General features: G+C 49.0%; 1 protein-coding gene across 1 annotated transcript in view; it reads right to left on the reverse strand.

The window, feature by feature from the left end:
* LOC137286673 (mucin-3B-like) overlaps positions 1-17,146 on the reverse strand; it is a 52,789-nt gene that overhangs the window by 3,323 nt on the left and 32,320 nt on the right. The window contains exons 43-64 of the mRNA XM_067818649.1: positions 9,933-16,997; positions 9,185-9,416; positions 8,420-9,085; positions 8,145-8,359; positions 7,707-7,775; positions 7,323-7,529; positions 6,506-7,118; positions 6,231-6,445; positions 5,790-5,996; positions 5,394-5,546; positions 4,626-5,228; positions 4,233-4,394; positions 3,474-4,076; positions 3,141-3,308; positions 2,757-2,924; positions 2,334-2,435; positions 1,896-2,090; positions 1,512-1,694; positions 1,104-1,388; positions 798-926; positions 362-554; positions 33-301 (exon numbers count right to left, since the gene is read on the reverse strand). Coding sequence (XP_067674750.1) covers positions 33-301; positions 362-554; positions 798-926; positions 1,104-1,388; positions 1,512-1,694; positions 1,896-2,090; positions 2,334-2,435; positions 2,757-2,924; positions 3,141-3,308; positions 3,474-4,076; positions 4,233-4,394; positions 4,626-5,228; positions 5,394-5,546; positions 5,790-5,996; positions 6,231-6,445; positions 6,506-7,118; positions 7,323-7,529; positions 7,707-7,775; positions 8,145-8,359; positions 8,420-9,085; positions 9,185-9,416; positions 9,933-16,997 — 12,702 coding nt within the window. The remainder of the gene's footprint in view (positions 1-32; positions 302-361; positions 555-797; positions 927-1,103; positions 1,389-1,511; positions 1,695-1,895; positions 2,091-2,333; positions 2,436-2,756; positions 2,925-3,140; positions 3,309-3,473; positions 4,077-4,232; positions 4,395-4,625; positions 5,229-5,393; positions 5,547-5,789; positions 5,997-6,230; positions 6,446-6,505; positions 7,119-7,322; positions 7,530-7,706; positions 7,776-8,144; positions 8,360-8,419; positions 9,086-9,184; positions 9,417-9,932; positions 16,998-17,146) is intronic.

Genomic DNA, 17,146 nt, shown 5'->3' on the forward strand with positions numbered 1-17,146 from the left:
TGCGAAGTGCTTGATGCTTCCTGTGTGGAGATGGATGTTTGAGTAGTTCCAGTAGAGGGTTCAGTTGTGCTCTCTGTGACACTCACGGACGAGAGTGTGCTGGACGTTTCAGTAGCTTCTGTTGTTTGGATGGAAGGTGATGAGATTGTGGTTACCTCCTGTGTGGATGTGGATTCTTCAGTTGTCACCTGACTCACAGTAGATGTTTCTGTGGTGGCAGACTCCGGAGAAGTTACCTGTGTTGTCATGGACCTTCCAGAAACTGCTTGTGGTGACGTAGTTTCCTCAGAAGATGTGGAGGCTTGAGAGGTGGTTTCCTGAGTGTGGGTAGAGGTTGGGCTGGTGGTTACCTCTGTTGTACTTTCCTGTGTGGGAGAAGTGCTTTGCGAAGTGCTTGATGCTTCCTGTGTGGAGATGGATGTTTGAGTAGTTCCAGTAGAGGGTTCAGTTGTGCTCTCTGTGACACTCACGGACGAGAGTGTGCTGGACGTTTCAGTAGCTTCTGTTGTTTGGATGGAAGGTGATGAGATTGTGGTTACCTCCTGTGTGGATGTGGATTCTTCAGTTGTCACCTGACTTACAGTAGATGTTTCTGTGGTGGCAGACTCCGGAGAAGTTACCTGTGTTGTCATGGACCTTCCAGAAACTGCTTGTGGTGACGTAGTTTCCTCAGAAGATGTGGAAGCTTGAGAGGTGGTTTCCTGAGTGTGGGTAGAGGTTGGGCTGGTGGTTACCTCTGTTGTACTTTCCTGTGTGGGAGAAGTGCTTTGCGAAGTGCTTGATGCTTCCTGTGTGGAGATGGATGTTTGAGTAGTTCCAGTAGAGGGTTCAGTTGTGCTCTCTGTGACACTCACGGACGAGAGTGTGCTGGACGTTTCAGTAGCTTCTGTTGTTTGGATGGAAGGTGATGAGATTGTGGTTACCTCCTGTGTGGATGTGGATTCTTCAGTTGTCACCCGACTCACAGTAGATGTTTCTGTGGTGGCAGACTCCGGAGAAGTTACCTGTGTTGTCATGGACCTTCCAGAAACTGCTTGTGGTGACGTAGTTTCCTCAGAAGATGTGGAAGCTTGAGAGGTGGTTTCCTGAGTGTGGGTAGAGGTTGGGCTGGTGGGTACCTCTGTTGTACTTTCCTGTGTGGGAGAAGTGCTTTGCGAAGTGCTTGATGCTTCCTGTGTGGAGATGGATGTTTGAGTAGTTCCAGTAGAGGGTTCAGTTGTGCTCTCTGTGACACTCACGGATGAGAGTTTGCTGGACGTTTCAGTAGCTTCTGTTGTTTGGATGGAAGGTGATGAGATTGTGGTTACCTCCTGTGTGGATGTGGATTCTTCAGTTGTCACCCGACTCACAGTAGATGTTTCTGTGGTGGCAGACTCCGGAGAAGTTACCTGTGTTGTCATGGACCTTCCAGAAACTGCTTGTGGTGACGTAGTTTCCTCAGAAGATGTGGAAGCTTGAGAGGTGGTTTCCTGAGTGTGGGTAGAGGTTGGGCTGGTGGGTACCTCTGTTGTACTTTCCTGTGTGGGAGAAGTGCTTTGCGAAGTGCTTGATGCTTCCTGTGTGGAGATGGATGTTTGAGTAGTTCCAGTAGAGGGTTCAGTTGTGCTCTCTGTGACACTCACGGATGAGAGTTTGCTGGACGTTTCAGTAGCTTCTGTTGTTTGGATGGAAGGTGATGAGATTGTGGTTACCTCCTGTGTGGATGTGGATTCTTCAGTTGTCATCCGACTCACAGTAGATGTTTCTGTGGTGGCAGACTCCGGAGAAGTTACCTGTGTTGTCATGGACCTTCCAGAAACTGCTTGTGGTGACGTAGTTTCCTCAGAAGATGTGGAAGCTTGAGAGGTGGTTTCCTGAGTGTGGGTAGAGGTTGGGCTGGTGGTTACCTCTGTTGTACTTTCCTGTGTGGGAGAAGTGCTTTGCGAAGTGCTTGATGCTTCCTGTGTGGAGATGGATGTTTGAGTAGTTCCAGTAGAGGGTTCAGTTGTGCTCTCTGTGACACTCACGGACGAGAGTGTGCTGGACGTTTCAGTAGCTTCTGTTGTTTGGATGGAAGGTGATGAGATTGTGGTTACCTCCTGTGTGGATGTGGATTCTTCAGTTGTCACCTGACTTACAGTAGATGTTTCTGTGGTGGCAGACTCCGGAGAAGTTACCTGTGTTGTCATGGACCTTCCAGAAACTGCTTGTGGTGACGTAGTTTCCTCAGAAGATGTGGAAGCTTGAGAGGTGGTTTCCTGAGTGTGGGTAGAGGTTGGGCTGGTGGTTACCTCTGTTGTACTTTCCTGTGTGGGAGAAGTGCTTTGCGAAGTGCTTGATGCTTCCTGTGTGGAGATGGATGTTTGAGTAGTTCCAGTAGAGGGTTCAGTTGTGCTCTCTGTGACACTCACGGACGAGAGTGTGCTGGACGTTTCAGTAGCTTCTGTTGTTTGGATGGAAGGTGATGAGATTGTGGTTACCTCCTGTGTGGATGTGGATTCTTCAGTTGTCACCTGACTTACAGTAGATGTTTCTGTGGTGGCAGACTCCGGAGAAGTTACCTGTGTTGTCATGGACCTTCCAGAAACTGCTTGTGGTGACGTAGTTTCCTCAGAAGATGTGGAAGCTTGAGAGGTGGTTTCCTGAGTGTGGGTAGAGGTTGGACTGGTGGTTACCTCTGTTGTACTTTCCTGTGTGGGAGAAGTGCTTTGCGAAGTGCTTGATGCTTCCTGTGTGGAGATGGATGTTTGAGTAGTTCCAGTAGAGGGTTCAGTTGTGCTCTCTGTGACACTCACGGACGAGAGTGTGCTGGACGTTTCAGTAGCTTCTATTGTTTGGATGGAAGGTGATGAGATTGTGGTTACCTCCTGTGTGGATGTGGATTCTTCAGTTGTCACCCGACTCACAGTAGATGTTTCTGTGGTGGCAGACTCCGGAGAAGTTACCTGTGTTGTCATGGACCTTCCAGAAACTGCTTGTGGTGACGTAGTTTCCTCAGAAGATGTGGAAGCTTGAGAGGTGGTTTCCTGAGTGTGGGTAGAGGTTGGACTGGTGGTTACCTCTGTTGTACTTTCCTGTGTGGGAGAAGTGCTTTGCGAAGTGCTTGATGCTTCCTGTGTGGAGATGGATGTTTGAGTAGTTCCAGTAGAGGGTTCAGTTGTGCTCTCTGTGACACTCACGGACGAGAGTGTGCTGGACGTTTCAGTAGCTTCTATTGTTTGGATGGAAGGTGATGAGATTGTGGTTACCTCCTGTGTGGATGTGGATTCTTCAGTTGTCACCCGACTCACAGTAGATGTTTCTGTGGTGGCAGACTCCGGAGAAGTTACCTGTGTTGTCATGGACCTTCCAGAAACTGCTTGTGGTGACGTAGTTTCCTCAGAAGATGTGGAAGCTTGAGAGGTGGTTTCCTGAGTGTGGGTAGAGGTTGGGCTGGTGGTTACCTCTGTTGTACTTTCCTGTGTGGGAGAAGTGCTTTGCGAAGTGCTTGATGCTTCCTGTGTGGAGATGGATGTTTGAGTAGTTCCAGTAGAGGGTTCAGTTGTGCTCTCTGTGACACTCACGGATGAGAGTTTCCTGGACGTTTCAGTAGCTTCTGTTGTTTGGATGGAAGGTGATGAGATTGTGGTTACCTCCTGTGTGGATGTGGATTCTTCAGTTGTCACCTGACTTACAGTAGATGTTTCTGTGGTGGCAGACTCCGGAGAAGTTACCTGTGTTGTCATGGACCTTCCAGAAACTGCTTGTGGTGACGTAGTTTCCTCAGAAGATGTGGAAGCTTGAGAGGTGGTTTCCTGAGTGTGGGTAGAGGTTGGGCTGGTGGGTACCTCTGTTGTACTTTCCTGTGTGGGAGAAGTCCTTTGCGAAGTGCTTGATGCTTCCTGTGTGGAGATGGATGTTTGAGTAGTTCCAGTAGAGGGTTCAGTTGTGCTCTCTGTGACACTCACGGACGAGAGTGTGCTGGACGTTTCAGTAGCTTCTGTTGTTTGGATGGAAGGTGATGAGATTGTGGTTACCTCCTGTGTGGATGTGGATTCTTCAGTTGTCACCCGACTCACAGTAGATGTTTCTGTGGTGGCAGACTCCGGAGAAGTTACCTGTGTTGTCATGGACCTTCCAGAAACTGCTTGTGGTGACGTAGTTTCCTCAGAAGATGTGGAAGCTTGAGAGGTGGTTTCCTGAGTGTGGGTAGAGGTTGGGCTGGTGGTTACCTCTGTTGTACTTTCCTGTGTGGGAGAAGTGCTTTGCGAAGTGCTTGATGCTTCCTGTGTGGAGATGGATGTTTGAGTAGTTCCAGTAGAGGGTTCAGTTGTGCTCTCTGTGACACTCACGGATGAGAGTTTGCTGGACGTTTCAGTAGCTTCTGTTGTTTGGATGGAAGGTGATGAGATTGTGGTTACCTCCTGTGTGGATGTGGATTCTTCAGTTGTCACCTGACTTACAGTAGATGTTTCTGTGGTGGCAGACTCCGGAGAAGTTACCTGTGTTGTCATGGACCTTCCAGAAACTGCTTGTGGTGACGTAGTTTCCTCAGAAGATGTGGAAGCTTGAGAGGTGGTTTCCTGAGTGTGGGTAGAGGTTGGGCTGGTGGGTACCTCTGTTGTACTTTCCTGTGTGGGAGAAGTGCTTTGCGAAGTGCTTGATGCTTCCTGTGTGGAGATGGATGTTTGAGTAGTTCCAGTAGAGGGTTCAGTTGTGCTCTCTGTGACACTCACGGATGAGAGTTTGCTGGACGTTTCAGTAGCTTCTGTTGTTTGGATGGAAGGTGATGAGATTGTGGTTACCTCCTGTGTGGATGTGGATTCTTCAGTTGTCACCCGACTCACAGTAGATGTTTCTGTGGTGGCAGACTCCGGAGAAGTTACCTGTGTTGTCATGGACCTTCCAGAAACTGCTTGTGGTGACGTAGTTTCCTCAGAAGATGTGGAAGCTTGAGAGGTGGTTTCCTGAGTGTGGGTAGAGGTTGGGCTGGTGGGTACCTCTGTTGTACTTTCCTGTGTGGGAGAAGTGCTTTGCGAAGTGCTTGATGCTTCCTGTGTGGAGATGGATGTTTGAGTAGTTCCAGTAGAGGGTTCAGTTGTGCTCTCTGTGACACTCACGGATGAGAGTTTGCTGGACGTTTCAGTAGCTTCTGTTGTTTGGATGGAAGGTGATGAGATTGTGGTTACCTCCTGTGTGGATGTGGATTCTTCAGTTGTCACCCGACTCACAGTAGATGTTTCTGTGGTGGCAGACTCCGGAGAAGTTACCTGTGTTGTCATGGACCTTCCAGAAACTGCTTGTGGTGACGTAGTTTCCTCAGAAGATGTGGAAGCTTGAGAGGTGGTTTCCTGAGTGTGGGTAGAGGTTGGGCTGGTGGGTACCTCTGTTGTACTTTCCTGTGTGGGAGAAGTGCTTTGCGAAGTGCTTGATGCTTCCTGTGTGGAGATGGATGTTTGAGTAGTTCCAGTAGAGGGTTCAGTTGTGCTCTCTGTGACACTCACGGATGAGAGTTTGCTGGACGTTTCAGTAGCTTCTGTTGTTTGGATGGAAGGTGATGAGATTGTGGTTACCTCCTGTGTGGATGTGGATTCTTCAGTTGTCACCTGACTTACAGTAGATGTTTCTGTGGTGGCAGACTCCGGAGAAGTTACCTGTGTTGTCATGGACCTTCCAGAAACTGCTTGTGGTGACGTAGTTTCCTCAGAAGATGTGGAAGCTTGAGAGGTGGTTTCCTGAGTGTGGGTAGAGGTTGGGCTGGTGGTTACCTCTGTTGTACTTTCCTGTGTGGGAGAAGTGCTTTGCGAAGTGCTTGATGCTTTCTGTGTGGAGATGGATGTTTGAGTAGTTCCAGTAGAGGGTTCAGTTGTGCCCTCTGTGACACTCACGGATGAGAGTGTGCTGGACGTTTCAGTAGCTTCTGTTGTTTGGATGGAAGGTGATGAGATTGTGGTTACCTCCTGTGTGGATGTGGATTCTTCAGTTGTCACCCGACTCACAGTAGATGTTTCTGTGGTGGCAGACTCCGGAGAAGTTACCTGTGTTGTCATGGACCTTCCAGAAACTGCTTGTGGTGACGTAGTTTCCTCAGAAGATGTGGAAGCTTGAGAGGAGGTTTCCTGAGTGTAGGTAGAGGTTGGGCTGGTGGTTACCTCTGTTGTACTTTCCTGTGTGGGAGAAGTGCTTTGCGAAGTGCTTGATGCTTTCTGTGTGGAGATGGATGTTTGAGTAGTTCCACTAGAGGGTTCAGTTGCGCTCTCTGTGACACTCACGGACGAGAGTGTGCTGGACGTTTCAGTAGCTTCTGTTGTTTGGATGGAAGGTGATGAAATTGTGGTTACCTCCTGTGTGGATGTGGATTCTTCAGTTGTCACCTGACTTACAGTTGATGTTTCTGTGGTGGCAGACTCCGGAGAAGTTACCTGTGTTGTCATGGACCTTCCAGAAACTGCTTGTGGTGACGTAGTTTCCTCAGAAGATGTGGAAGCTTGAGAGGTGGTTTCCTGAGTGTGGGTAGAGGTTGGACTGGTGGTTACCTCTGTTGTACTTTCCTGTGTGGGAGAAGTGCTTTGCGAAGTGCTTGATGCTTTCTGTGTGGAGATGGATGTTTGAGTAGTTCCAGTAGAGGGTTCAGTTGTGCCCTCTGTGACACTCACGGATGAGAGTGTGCTGGACGTTTCAGTAGCTTCTGTTTGGATGGAAGGTGATGAGATTGTGGTTACCTCCTGTGTGGATGTGGATTCTTCACTTGTCACCCGACTCACAGTAGATGTTTCTGTGGTGGCAGACTCCGGAGAAGTTACCTGTGTTGTCATGGACCTTCCAGAAACTGCTTGTGGTGACGTAGTTTCCTCAGAAGATGTGGAAGCTTGAGAGGAGGTTTCCTGAGTGTAGGTAGAGGTTGGGCTGGTGGTTACCTCTGTTGTACTTTCCTGTGTGGGAGAAGTGCTTTGCGAAGTGCTTGATGCTTTCTGTGTGGAGATGGATGTTTGAGTAGTTCCACTAGAGGGTTCAGTTGCGCTCTCTGTGACACTCACGGACGAGAGTGTGCTGGACGTTTCAGTAGCTTCTGTTGTTTGGATGGAAGGTGATGAAATTGTGGTTACCTCCTGTGTGGATGTGGATTCTTCAGTTGTCACCTGACTTACAGTAGATGTTTCTGTGGTGGCAGACTCCGGAGAAGTTACCTGTGTTGTCATGGACCTTCCAGAAACTGCTTGTGGTGACGTAGTTTCCTCAGAAGATGTGGAAGCTTGAGAGGTGGTTTCCTGAGTGTGGGTAGAGGTTGGGCTGGTGGTTACCTCTGTTGTACTTTCCTGTGTGGGAGAAGTGCTTTGCGAAGTGCTTGATGCTTCCTGTGTGGAGATGGATGTTTGAGTAGTTCCAGTAGAGGGTTCAGTTGCGCTCTCTGTGACACTCACGGACGAGAGTATGCTGGACGTTTCAGTAGCTTCTGTTGTTTGGATGGAAGGTGATGAGATTGTGGTTACCTCCTGTGTGGATGTGGATTCTTCAGTTGTCACCCGACTCACAGTAGATGTTTCTGTGGTGGCAGACTCCGGAGAAGTTACCTGTGTTGTCATGGACCTTCCAGAAACTGCTTGTGGTGACGTAGTTTCCTCAGAAGATGTGGAAGCTTGAGAGGTGGTTTCCTGAGTGTGGGTAGAGGTTGGGCTGGTGGTTACCTCTGTTGTACTTTCCTGTGTGGGAGAAGTGCTTTGCGAAGTGCTTGATGCTTTCTGTGTGGAGATGGATGTTTGAGTAGTTCCAGTAGAGGGTTCAGTTGTGCCCTCTGTGACACTCACGGATGAGAGTGTGCTGGACGTTTCAGTAGCTTCTGTTTGGATGGAAGGTGATGAGATTGTGGTTACCTCCTGTGTGGATGTGGATTCTTCACTTGTCACCCGACTCACAGTAGATGTTTCTGTGGTGGCAGACTCCGGAGAAGTTACCTGTGTTGTCATGGACCTTCCAGAAACTGCTTGTGGTGACGTAGTTTCCTCAGAAGATGTGGAAGCTTGAGAGGTGGTTTCCTGAGTGTGGGTAGAGGTTGGGCTGGTGGTTACCTCTGTTGTACTTTCCTGTGTGGGAGAAGTGCTTTGCGAAGTGCTTGATGCTTTCTGTGTGGAGATGGATGTTTGAGTAGTTCCAGTAGAGGGTTCAGTTGTGCCCTCTGTGACACTCACGGATGAGAGTGTGCTGGACGTTTCAGTAGCTTCTGTTGTTTGGATGGAAGGTGATGAGATTGTGGTTACCTCCTGTGTGGATGTGGATTCTTCAGTTGTCACCCGACTCACAGTAGATGTTTCTGTGGTGGCAGACTCCGGAGAAGTTACCTGTGTTGTCATGGACCTTCCAGAAACTGCTTGTGGTGACGTAGTTTCCTCAGAAGATGTGGAAGCTTGAGAGGAGGTTTCCTGAGTGTAGGTAGAGGTTGGGCTGGTGGTTACCTCTGTTGTACTTTCCTGTGTGGGAGAAGTGCTTTGCGAAGTGCTTGATGCTTTCTGTGTGGAGATGGATGTTTGAGTAGTTCCAGTAGAGGGTTCAGTTGTGCCCTCTGTGACACTCACGGATGAGAGTGTGCTGGACGTTTCAGTAGCTTCTGTTTGGATGGAAGGTGATGAGATTGTGGTTACCTCCTGTGTGGATGTGGATTCTTCACTTGTCACCCGACTCACAGTAGATGTTTCTGTGGTGGCAGACTCCGGAGAAGTTACCTGTGTTGTCATGGACCTTCCAGAAACTGCTTGTGGTGACGTAGTTTCCTCAGAAGATGTGGAAGCTTGAGAGGTGGTTTCCTGAGTGTGGGTAGAGGTTGGGCTGGTGGTTACCTCTGTTGTACTTTCCTGTGTGGGAGAAGTGCTTTGCGAAGTGCTTGATGCTTTCTGTGTGGAGATGGATGTTTGAGTAGTTCCAGTAGAGGGTTCAGTTGTGCCCTCTGTGACACTCACGGATGAGAGTGTGCTGGACGTTTCAGTAGCTTCTGTTGTTTGGATGGAAGGTGATGAGATTGTGGTTACCTCCTGTGTGGATGTGGATTCTTCAGTTGTCACCCGACTCACAGTAGATGTTTCTGTGGTGGCAGACTCCGGAGAAGTTACCTGTGTTGTCATGGACCTTCCAGAAACTGCTTGTGGTGACGTAGTTTCCTCAGAAGATGTGGAAGCTTGAGAGGAGGTTTCCTGAGTGTAGGTAGAGGTTGGGCTGGTGGTTACCTCTGTTGTACTTTCCTGTGTGGGAGAAGTGCTTTGCGAAGTGCTTGATGCTTTCTGTGTGGAGATGGATGTTTGAGTAGTTCCACTAGAGGGTTCAGTTGCGCTCTCTGTGACACTCACGGACGAGAGTGTGCTGGACGTTTCAGTAGCTTCTGTTGTTTGGATGGAAGGTGATGAAATTGTGGTTACCTCCTGTGTGGATGTGGATTCTTCAGTTGTCACCTGACTTACAGTTGATGTTTCTGTGGTGGCAGACTCCGGAGAAGTTACCTGTGTTGTCATGGACCTTCCAGAAACTGCTTGTGGTGACGTAGTTTCCTCAGAAGATGTGGAAGCTTGAGAGGTGGTTTCCTGAGTGTGGGTAGAGGTTGGACTGGTGGTTACCTCTGTTGTACTTTCCTGTGTGGGAGAAGTGCTTTGCGAAGTGCTTGATGCTTTCTGTGTGGAGATGGATGTTTGAGTAGTTCCAGTAGAGGGTTCAGTTGTGCCCTCTGTGACACTCACGGATGAGAGTGTGCTGGACGTTTCAGTAGCTTCTGTTTGGATGGAAGGTGATGAGATTGTGGTTACCTCCTGTGTGGATGTGGATTCTTCACTTGTCACCCGACTCACAGTAGATGTTTCTGTGGTGGCAGACTCCGGAGAAGTTACCTGTGTTGTCATGGACCTTCCAGAAACTGCTTGTGGTGACGTAGTTTCCTCAGAAGATGTGGAAGCTTGAGAGGAGGTTTCCTGAGTGTAGGTAGAGGTTGGGCTGGTGGTTACCTCTGTTGTACTTTCCTGTGTGGGAGAAGTGCTTTGCGAAGTGCTTGATGCTTTCTGTGTGGAGATGGATGTTTGAGTAGTTCCACTAGAGGGTTCAGTTGCGCTCTCTGTGACACTCACGGACGAGAGTGTGCTGGACGTTTCAGTAGCTTCTGTTGTTTGGATGGAAGGTGATGAAATTGTGGTTACCTCCTGTGTGGATGTGGATTCTTCAGTTGTCACCTGACTTACAGTAGATGTTTCTGTGGTGGCAGACTCCGGAGAAGTTACCTGTGTTGTCATGGACCTTCCAGAAACTGCTTGTGGTGACGTAGTTTCCTCAGAAGATGTGGAAGCTTGAGAGGTGGTTTCCTGAGTGTGGGTAGAGGTTGGGCTGGTGGTTACCTCTGTTGTACTTTCCTGTGTGGGAGAAGTGCTTTGCGAAGTGCTTGATGCTTCCTGTGTGGAGATGGATGTTTGAGTAGTTCCAGTAGAGGGTTCAGTTGCGCTCTCTGTGACACTCACGGACGAGAGTATGCTGGACGTTTCAGTAGCTTCTGTTGTTTGGATGGAAGGTGATGAGATTGTGGTTACCTCCTGTGTGGATGTGGATTCTTCAGTTGTCACCCGACTCACAGTAGATGTTTCTGTGGTGGCAGACTCCGGAGAAGTTACCTGTGTTGTCATGGACCTTCCAGAAACTGCTTGTGGTGACGTAGTTTCCTCAGAAGATGTGGAAGCTTGAGAGGTGGTTTCCTGAGTGTGGGTAGAGGTTGGGCTGGTGGTTACCTCTGTTGTACTTTCCTGTGTGGGAGAAGTGCTTTGCGAAGTGCTTGATGCTTTCTGTGTGGAGATGGATGTTTGAGTAGTTCCAGTAGAGGGTTCAGTTGTGCCCTCTGTGACACTCACGGATGAGAGTGTGCTGGACGTTTCAGTAGCTTCTGTTTGGATGGAAGGTGATGAGATTGTGGTTACCTCCTGTGTGGATGTGGATTCTTCACTTGTCACCCGACTCACAGTAGATGTTTCTGTGGTGGCAGACTCCGGAGAAGTTACCTGTGTTGTCATGGACCTTCCAGAAACTGCTTGTGGTGACGTAGTTTCCTCAGAAGATGTGGAAGCTTGAGAGGAGGTTTCCTGAGTGTAGGTAGAGGTTGGGCTGGTGGTTACCTCTGTTGTACTTTCCTGTGTGGGAGAAGTGCTTTGCGAAGTGCTTGATGCTTTCTGTGTGGAGATGGATGTTTGAGTAGTTCCACTAGAGGGTTCAGTTGCGCTCTCTGTGACACTCACGGACGAGAGTGTGCTGGACGTTTCAGTAGCTTCTGTTGTTTGGATGGAAGGTGATGAAATTGTGGTTACCTCCTGTGTGGATGTGGATTCTTCAGTTGTCACCTGACTTACAGTAGATGTTTCTGTGGTGGCAGACTCCGGAGAAGTTACCTGTGTTGTCATGGACCTTCCAGAAACTGCTTGTGGTGACGTAGTTTCCTCAGAAGATGTGGAAGCTTGAGAGGTGGTTTCCTGAGTGTGGGTAGAGGTTGGGCTGGTGGTTACCTCTGTTGTACTTTCCTGTGTGGGAGAAGTGCTTTGCGAAGTGCTTGATGCTTCCTGTGTGGAGATGGATGTTTGAGTAGTTCCAGTAGAGGGTTCAGTTGCGCTCTCTGTGACACTCACGGACGAGAGTATGCTGGACGTTTCAGTAGCTTCTGTTGTTTGGATGGAAGGTGATGAGATTGTGGTTACCTCCTGTGTGGATGTGGATTCTTCAGTTGTCACCTGACTTACAGTAGATGTTTCTGTGGTGGCAGACTCCGGAGAAGTTACCTGTGTTGTCATGGACCTTCCAGAAACTGCTTGTGGTGACGTAGTTTCCTCAGAAGATGTGGAAGCTTGAGAGGTGGTTTCCTGAGTGTGGGTAGAGGTTGGGTTGGTGGTTACCTCTGTTGTACTTTCCTGTGTGGGAGAAGTGCTTTGCGAAGTGCTTGATGCTTCCTGTGTGGAGATGGATGTTTGAGTAGTTCCAGTAGAGGGTTCAGTTGTGCTCTCTGTGACACTCACGGACGAGAGTGTGCTGGACGTTTCAGTAGCTTCTGTTGTTTGGATGGAAGGTGATGAGATTGTGGTTACCTCCTGTGTGGATGTGGATTCTTCAGTTGTCACCTGACTTACAGTAGATGTTTCTGTGGTGGCAGACTCCGGAGAAGTTACCTGTGTTGTCATGGACCTTCCAGAAACTGCTTGTGGTGACGTAGTTTCCTCAGAAGATGTGGAAGCTTGAGAGGTGGTTTCCTGAGTGTGGGTAGAGGTTGGGCTGGTGGTTACCTCTGTTGTACTTTCCTGTGTGGGAGAAGTGCTTTGCGAAGTGCTTGATGCTTCCTGTGTGGAGATGGATGTTTGAGTAGTTCCAGTAGAGGGTTCAGTTGTGCTCTCTGTGACACTCACGGACGAGAGTGTGCTGGACGTTTCAGTAGCTTCTGTTGTTTGGATGGAAGGTGATGAAATTGTGGTTACCTCCTGTGTGGATGTGGATTCTTCAGTTGTCACCTGACTTACAGTAGATGTTTCTGTGGTGGCAGACTCCGGAGAAGTTACCTGTGTTGTCATGGACCTTCCAGAAACTGCTTGTGGTGACGTAGTTTCCTCAGAAGATGTGGAAGCTTGAGAGGTGGTTTCCTGAGTGTGGGTAGAGGTTGGGCTGGTGGTTACCTCTGTTGTACTTTCCTGTGTGGGAGAAGTGCTTTGCGAAGTGCTTGATGCTTCCTGTGTGGAGATGGATGTTTGAGTAGTTCCAGTAGAGGGTTCAGTTGTGCTCTCTGTGACACTCACAGACGAGAGTGTGCTGGACGTTTCAGTAGCTTCTGTTGTTTGGATGGAAGGTGATGAAATTTTGGTTACCTCCTGTGTGGATGTGGATTCTTCAGTTGTCACCTGACTTACAGTAGATGTTTCTGTGGTGGCAGACTCCGGAGAAGTTACCTGTGTTGTCATGGACCTTCCAGAAACTGCTTGTGGTGACGTAGTTTCCTCAGAAGATGTGGAAGCTTGAGAGGTGGTTTCCTGAGTGTGGGTAGAGGTTGGGCTGGTGGTTACCTCTGTTGTACTTTCCTGTGTGGGAGAAGTGCTTTGCGAAGTGCTTGATGCTTCCTGTGTGGAGATGGATGTTTGAGTAGTTCCAGTAGAGGGTTCAGTTGTGCTCTCTGTGACACTCACGGACGAGAGTGTGCTGGACGTTTCAGTAGCTTCTGTTGTTTGGATGGAAGGTGATGAGATTGTGGTTACCTCCTGTGTGGATGTGGATTCTTCAGTTGTCACCTGACTTACAGTAGATGTTTCTGTGGTGGCAGACTCCGGAGAAGTTACCTGTGTTGTCATGGACCTTCCAGAAACTGCTTGTGGTGACGTAGTTTCCTCAGAAGATGTGGAAGCTTGAGAGGTGGTTTCCTGAGTGTGGGTAGAGGTTGGGCTGGTGGTTACCTCTGTTGTACTTTCCTGTGTGGGAGAAGTGCTTTGCGAAGTGCTTGATGCTTCCTGTGTGGAGATGGATGTTTGAGTAGTTCCAGTAGAGCTTTCAGTTGTGCTCTCTGTGACACTCACGGACGAGAGTGTGCTGGACGTTTCAGTAGCTTCTGTTGTTTGGATGGAAGGTGATGAGATTGTGGTTACCTCCTGTGTGGATGTGGATTCTTCAGTTGTCACCTGACTTACAGTAGATGTTTCTGTGGTGGCAGACTCCGGAGAAGTTACCTGTGTTGTCATGGACCTTCCAGAAACTGCTTGTGGTGACGTAGTTTCCTCAGAAGATGTGGAAGCTTGAGAGGTGGTTTCCTGAGTGTGGGTAGAGGTTGGGCTGGTGGTTACCTCTGTTGTACTTTCCTGTGTGGGAGAAGTGCTTTGCGAAGTGCTTGATGCTTCCTGTGTGGAGATGGATGTTTGAGTAGTTCCAGTAGAGGGTTCAGTTGTGCTCTCTGTGACACTCACGGACGAGAGTGTGCTGGACGTTTCAGTAGCTTCTGTTGTTTGGATGGAAGGTGATGAGATTGTGGTTACCTCCTGTGTGGATGTGGATTCTTCAGTTGTCACCTGACTTACAGTAGATGTTTCTGTGGTGGCAGACTCCGGAGAAGTTACCTGTGTTGTCATGGACCTTCCAGAAACTGCTTGTGGTGACGTAGTTTCCTCAGAAGATGTGGAAGCTTGAGAGGTGGTTTCCTGAGTGTGGGTAGAGGTTGGGCTGGTGGTTACCACTGTTGTACTTTCCTGTGTGGGAGAAGTGCTTTGCGAAGTGCTTGATGCTTCCTGTGTGGAGATGGATGTTTGAGTAGTTCCAGTAGAGGGTTCAGTTGTGCTCTCTGTGACACTCACGGACGAGAGTGTGCTGGACGTTTCAGTAGCTTCTGTTGTTTGGATGGAAGGTGATGAGATTGTGGTTACCTCCTGTGTGGATGTGGATTCTTCAGTTGTCACCTGACTTACAGTAGATGTTTCTGTGGTGGCAGACTCCGGAGAAGTTACCTGTGTTGTCATGGACCTTCCAGAAACTGCTTGTGGTGACGTAGTTTCCTCAGAAGATGTGGAAGCTTGAGAGGTGGTTTCCTGAGTGTGGGTAGAGGTTGGGCTGGTGGTTACCTCTGTTGTACTTTCCTGTGTGGGAGAAGTGCTTTGCGAAGTGCTTGATGCTTCCTGTGTGGAGATGGATGTTTGAGTAGTTCCAGTAGAGGGTTCAGTTGTGCTCTCTGTGACACTCACGGACGAGAGTGTGCTGGACGTTTCAGTAGCTTCTGTTGTTTGGATGGAAGGTGATGAGATTGTGGTTACCTCCTGTGTGGATGTGGATTCTTCAGTTGTCACCTGACTTACAGTAGATGTTTCTGTGGTGGCAGACTCCGGAGAAGTTACCTGTGTTGTCATGGACCTTCCAGAAACTGCTTGTGGTGACGTAGTTTCCTCAGAAGATGTGGAAGCTTGAGAGGTGGTTTCCTGAGTGTGGGTAGAGGTTGGGCTGGTGGTTACCACTGTTGTACTTTCCTGTGTGGGAGAAGTGCTTTGCGAAGTGCTTGATGCTTCCTGTGTGGAGATGGATGTTTGAGTAGTTCCAGTAGAGGGTTCAGTTGTGCTCTCTGTGACACTCACGGACGAGAGTGTGCTGGACGTTTCAGTAGCTTCTGTTGTTTGGATGGAAGGTGATGAGATTGTGGTTACCTCCTGTGTGGATGTGGATTCTTCAGTTGTCACCTGACTTACAGTAGATGTTTCTGTGGTGGCAGACTCCGGAGAAGTTACCTGTGTTGTCATGGACCTTCCAGAAACTGCTTGTGGTGACGTAGTTTCCTCAGAAGATGTGGAAGCTTGAGAGGTGGTTTCCTGAGTGTGGGTAGAGGTTGGGCTGGTGGTTACCTCTGTTGTACTTTCCTGTGTGGGAGAAGTGCTTTGCGAAGTGCTTGATGCTTCCTGTGTGGAGATGGATGTTTGAGTAGTTCCAGTAGAGGGTTCAGTTGTACTCTCTGTGACACTCACGGACGAGAGTGTGCTGGACGTTTCAGTAGCTTCTGTTGTTTGGATGGAAGGTGATGAGATTGTGGTTACCTCCTGTGTGGATGTGGATTCTTCAGTTGTCACCTGACTTACAGTAGATGTTTCTGTGGTGGCAGACTCCGGAGAAGTTACCTGTGTTGTCATGGACCTTCCAGAAACTGCTTGTGGTGACGTAGTTTCCTCAGAAGATGTGGAAGCTTGAGAGGTGGTTTCCTGAGTGTGGGTAGAGGTTGGGCTGGTGGTTACCTCTGTTGTACTTTCCTGTGTGGGAGAAGTGCTTTGCGAAGTGCTTGATGCTTCCTGTGTGGAGATGGATGTTTGAGTAGTTCCAGTAGAGGGTTCAGTTGTGCTCTCTGTGACACTCACGGACGAGAGTGTGCTGGACGTTTCAGTAGCTTCTGTTGTTTGGATGGAAGGTGATGAGATTGTGGTTACCTCCTGTGTGGATGTGGATTCTTCAGTTGTCACCTGACTTACAGTAGATGTTTCTGTGGTGGCAGACTCCGGAGAAGTTACCTGTGTTGTCATGGACCTTCCAGAAACTGCTTGTGGTGACGTAGTTTCCTCAGAAGATGTGGAAGCTTGAGAGGTGGTTTCCTGAGTGTGGGTAGAGGTTGGGCTGGTGGTTACCTCTGTTGTACTTTCCTGTGTGGGAGAAGTGCTTTGCGAAGTGCTTGATGCTTCCTGTGTGGAGATGGATGTTTGAGTAGTTCCAGTAGAGGGTTCAGTTGTGCTCTCTGTGACACTCACGGACGAGAGTGTGCTGGACGTTTCAGTAGCTTCTGTTGTTTGGATGGAAGGTGATGAGATTGTGGTTACCTCCTGTGTGGATGTGGATTCTTCAGTTGTCACCTGACTTACAGTAGATGTTTCTGTGGTGGCAGACTCCGGAGAAGTTACCTGTGTTGTCATGGACCTTCCAGAAACTGCTTGTGGTGACGTAGTTTCCTCAGAAGATGTGGAAGCTTGAGAGGTGGTTTCCTGAGTGTGGGTAGAGGTTGGGCTGGTGGTTACCTCTGTTGTACTTTCCTGTGTGGGAGAAGTGCTTTGCGAAGTGCTTGATGCGTCCTGTGTGGAGATGGATGTTTGAGTAGTTCCAGTAGAGGGTTCAGTTGTGCTCTCTGTGACACTCGCGGACGAGAGTGTGCTGGACGTTTCAGTAGCTTCTGTTGTTTGGATGGAAGGTGATGAGATTGTGGTTACCTCCTGTGTGGATGTGGATTCTTCAGTTGTCACCTGACTTACAGTAGATGTTTCTGTGGTGGCAGACTCCGGAGAAGTTACCTTTGTTGTCATGGACCTTCCAGAAACTGCTTGTGGTGACGTAGTTTCCTCAGAAGATGTGGAAGCTTGAGAGGTGGTTTCCTGAGTGTGGGTAGAGGTTGGGCTGGTGGTTACCTCTGTTGTACTTTCCTGTGTGGGAGAAGTGCTTTGCGAAGTGCTTGATGCTTCCTGTGTGGAGATGGATGTTTGAGTAGTTCCAGTAGAGGGTTCAGTTGTGCTCTCTGTGACACTCACGGACGAGAGTGTGCTGGACGTTTCAGTAGCTTCTGTTGTTTGGATGGAAGGTGATGAGATTGTGGTTACCTCCTGTGTGGATGTGGATTCTTCAGTTGTCACCTGACTTACAGTAGATGTTTCTGTGGTGGCAGACTCCGGAGAAGTTACCTGTGTTGTCATGGACCTTCCAGAAACTG

The sequence above is a fragment of the Haliotis asinina genome, chromosome 6 (assembly GCF_037392515.1).
Source record: "Haliotis asinina isolate JCU_RB_2024 chromosome 6, JCU_Hal_asi_v2, whole genome shotgun sequence".
Classification (NCBI taxonomy): Eukaryota; Metazoa; Mollusca; class Gastropoda; order Lepetellida; family Haliotidae; genus Haliotis; species Haliotis asinina.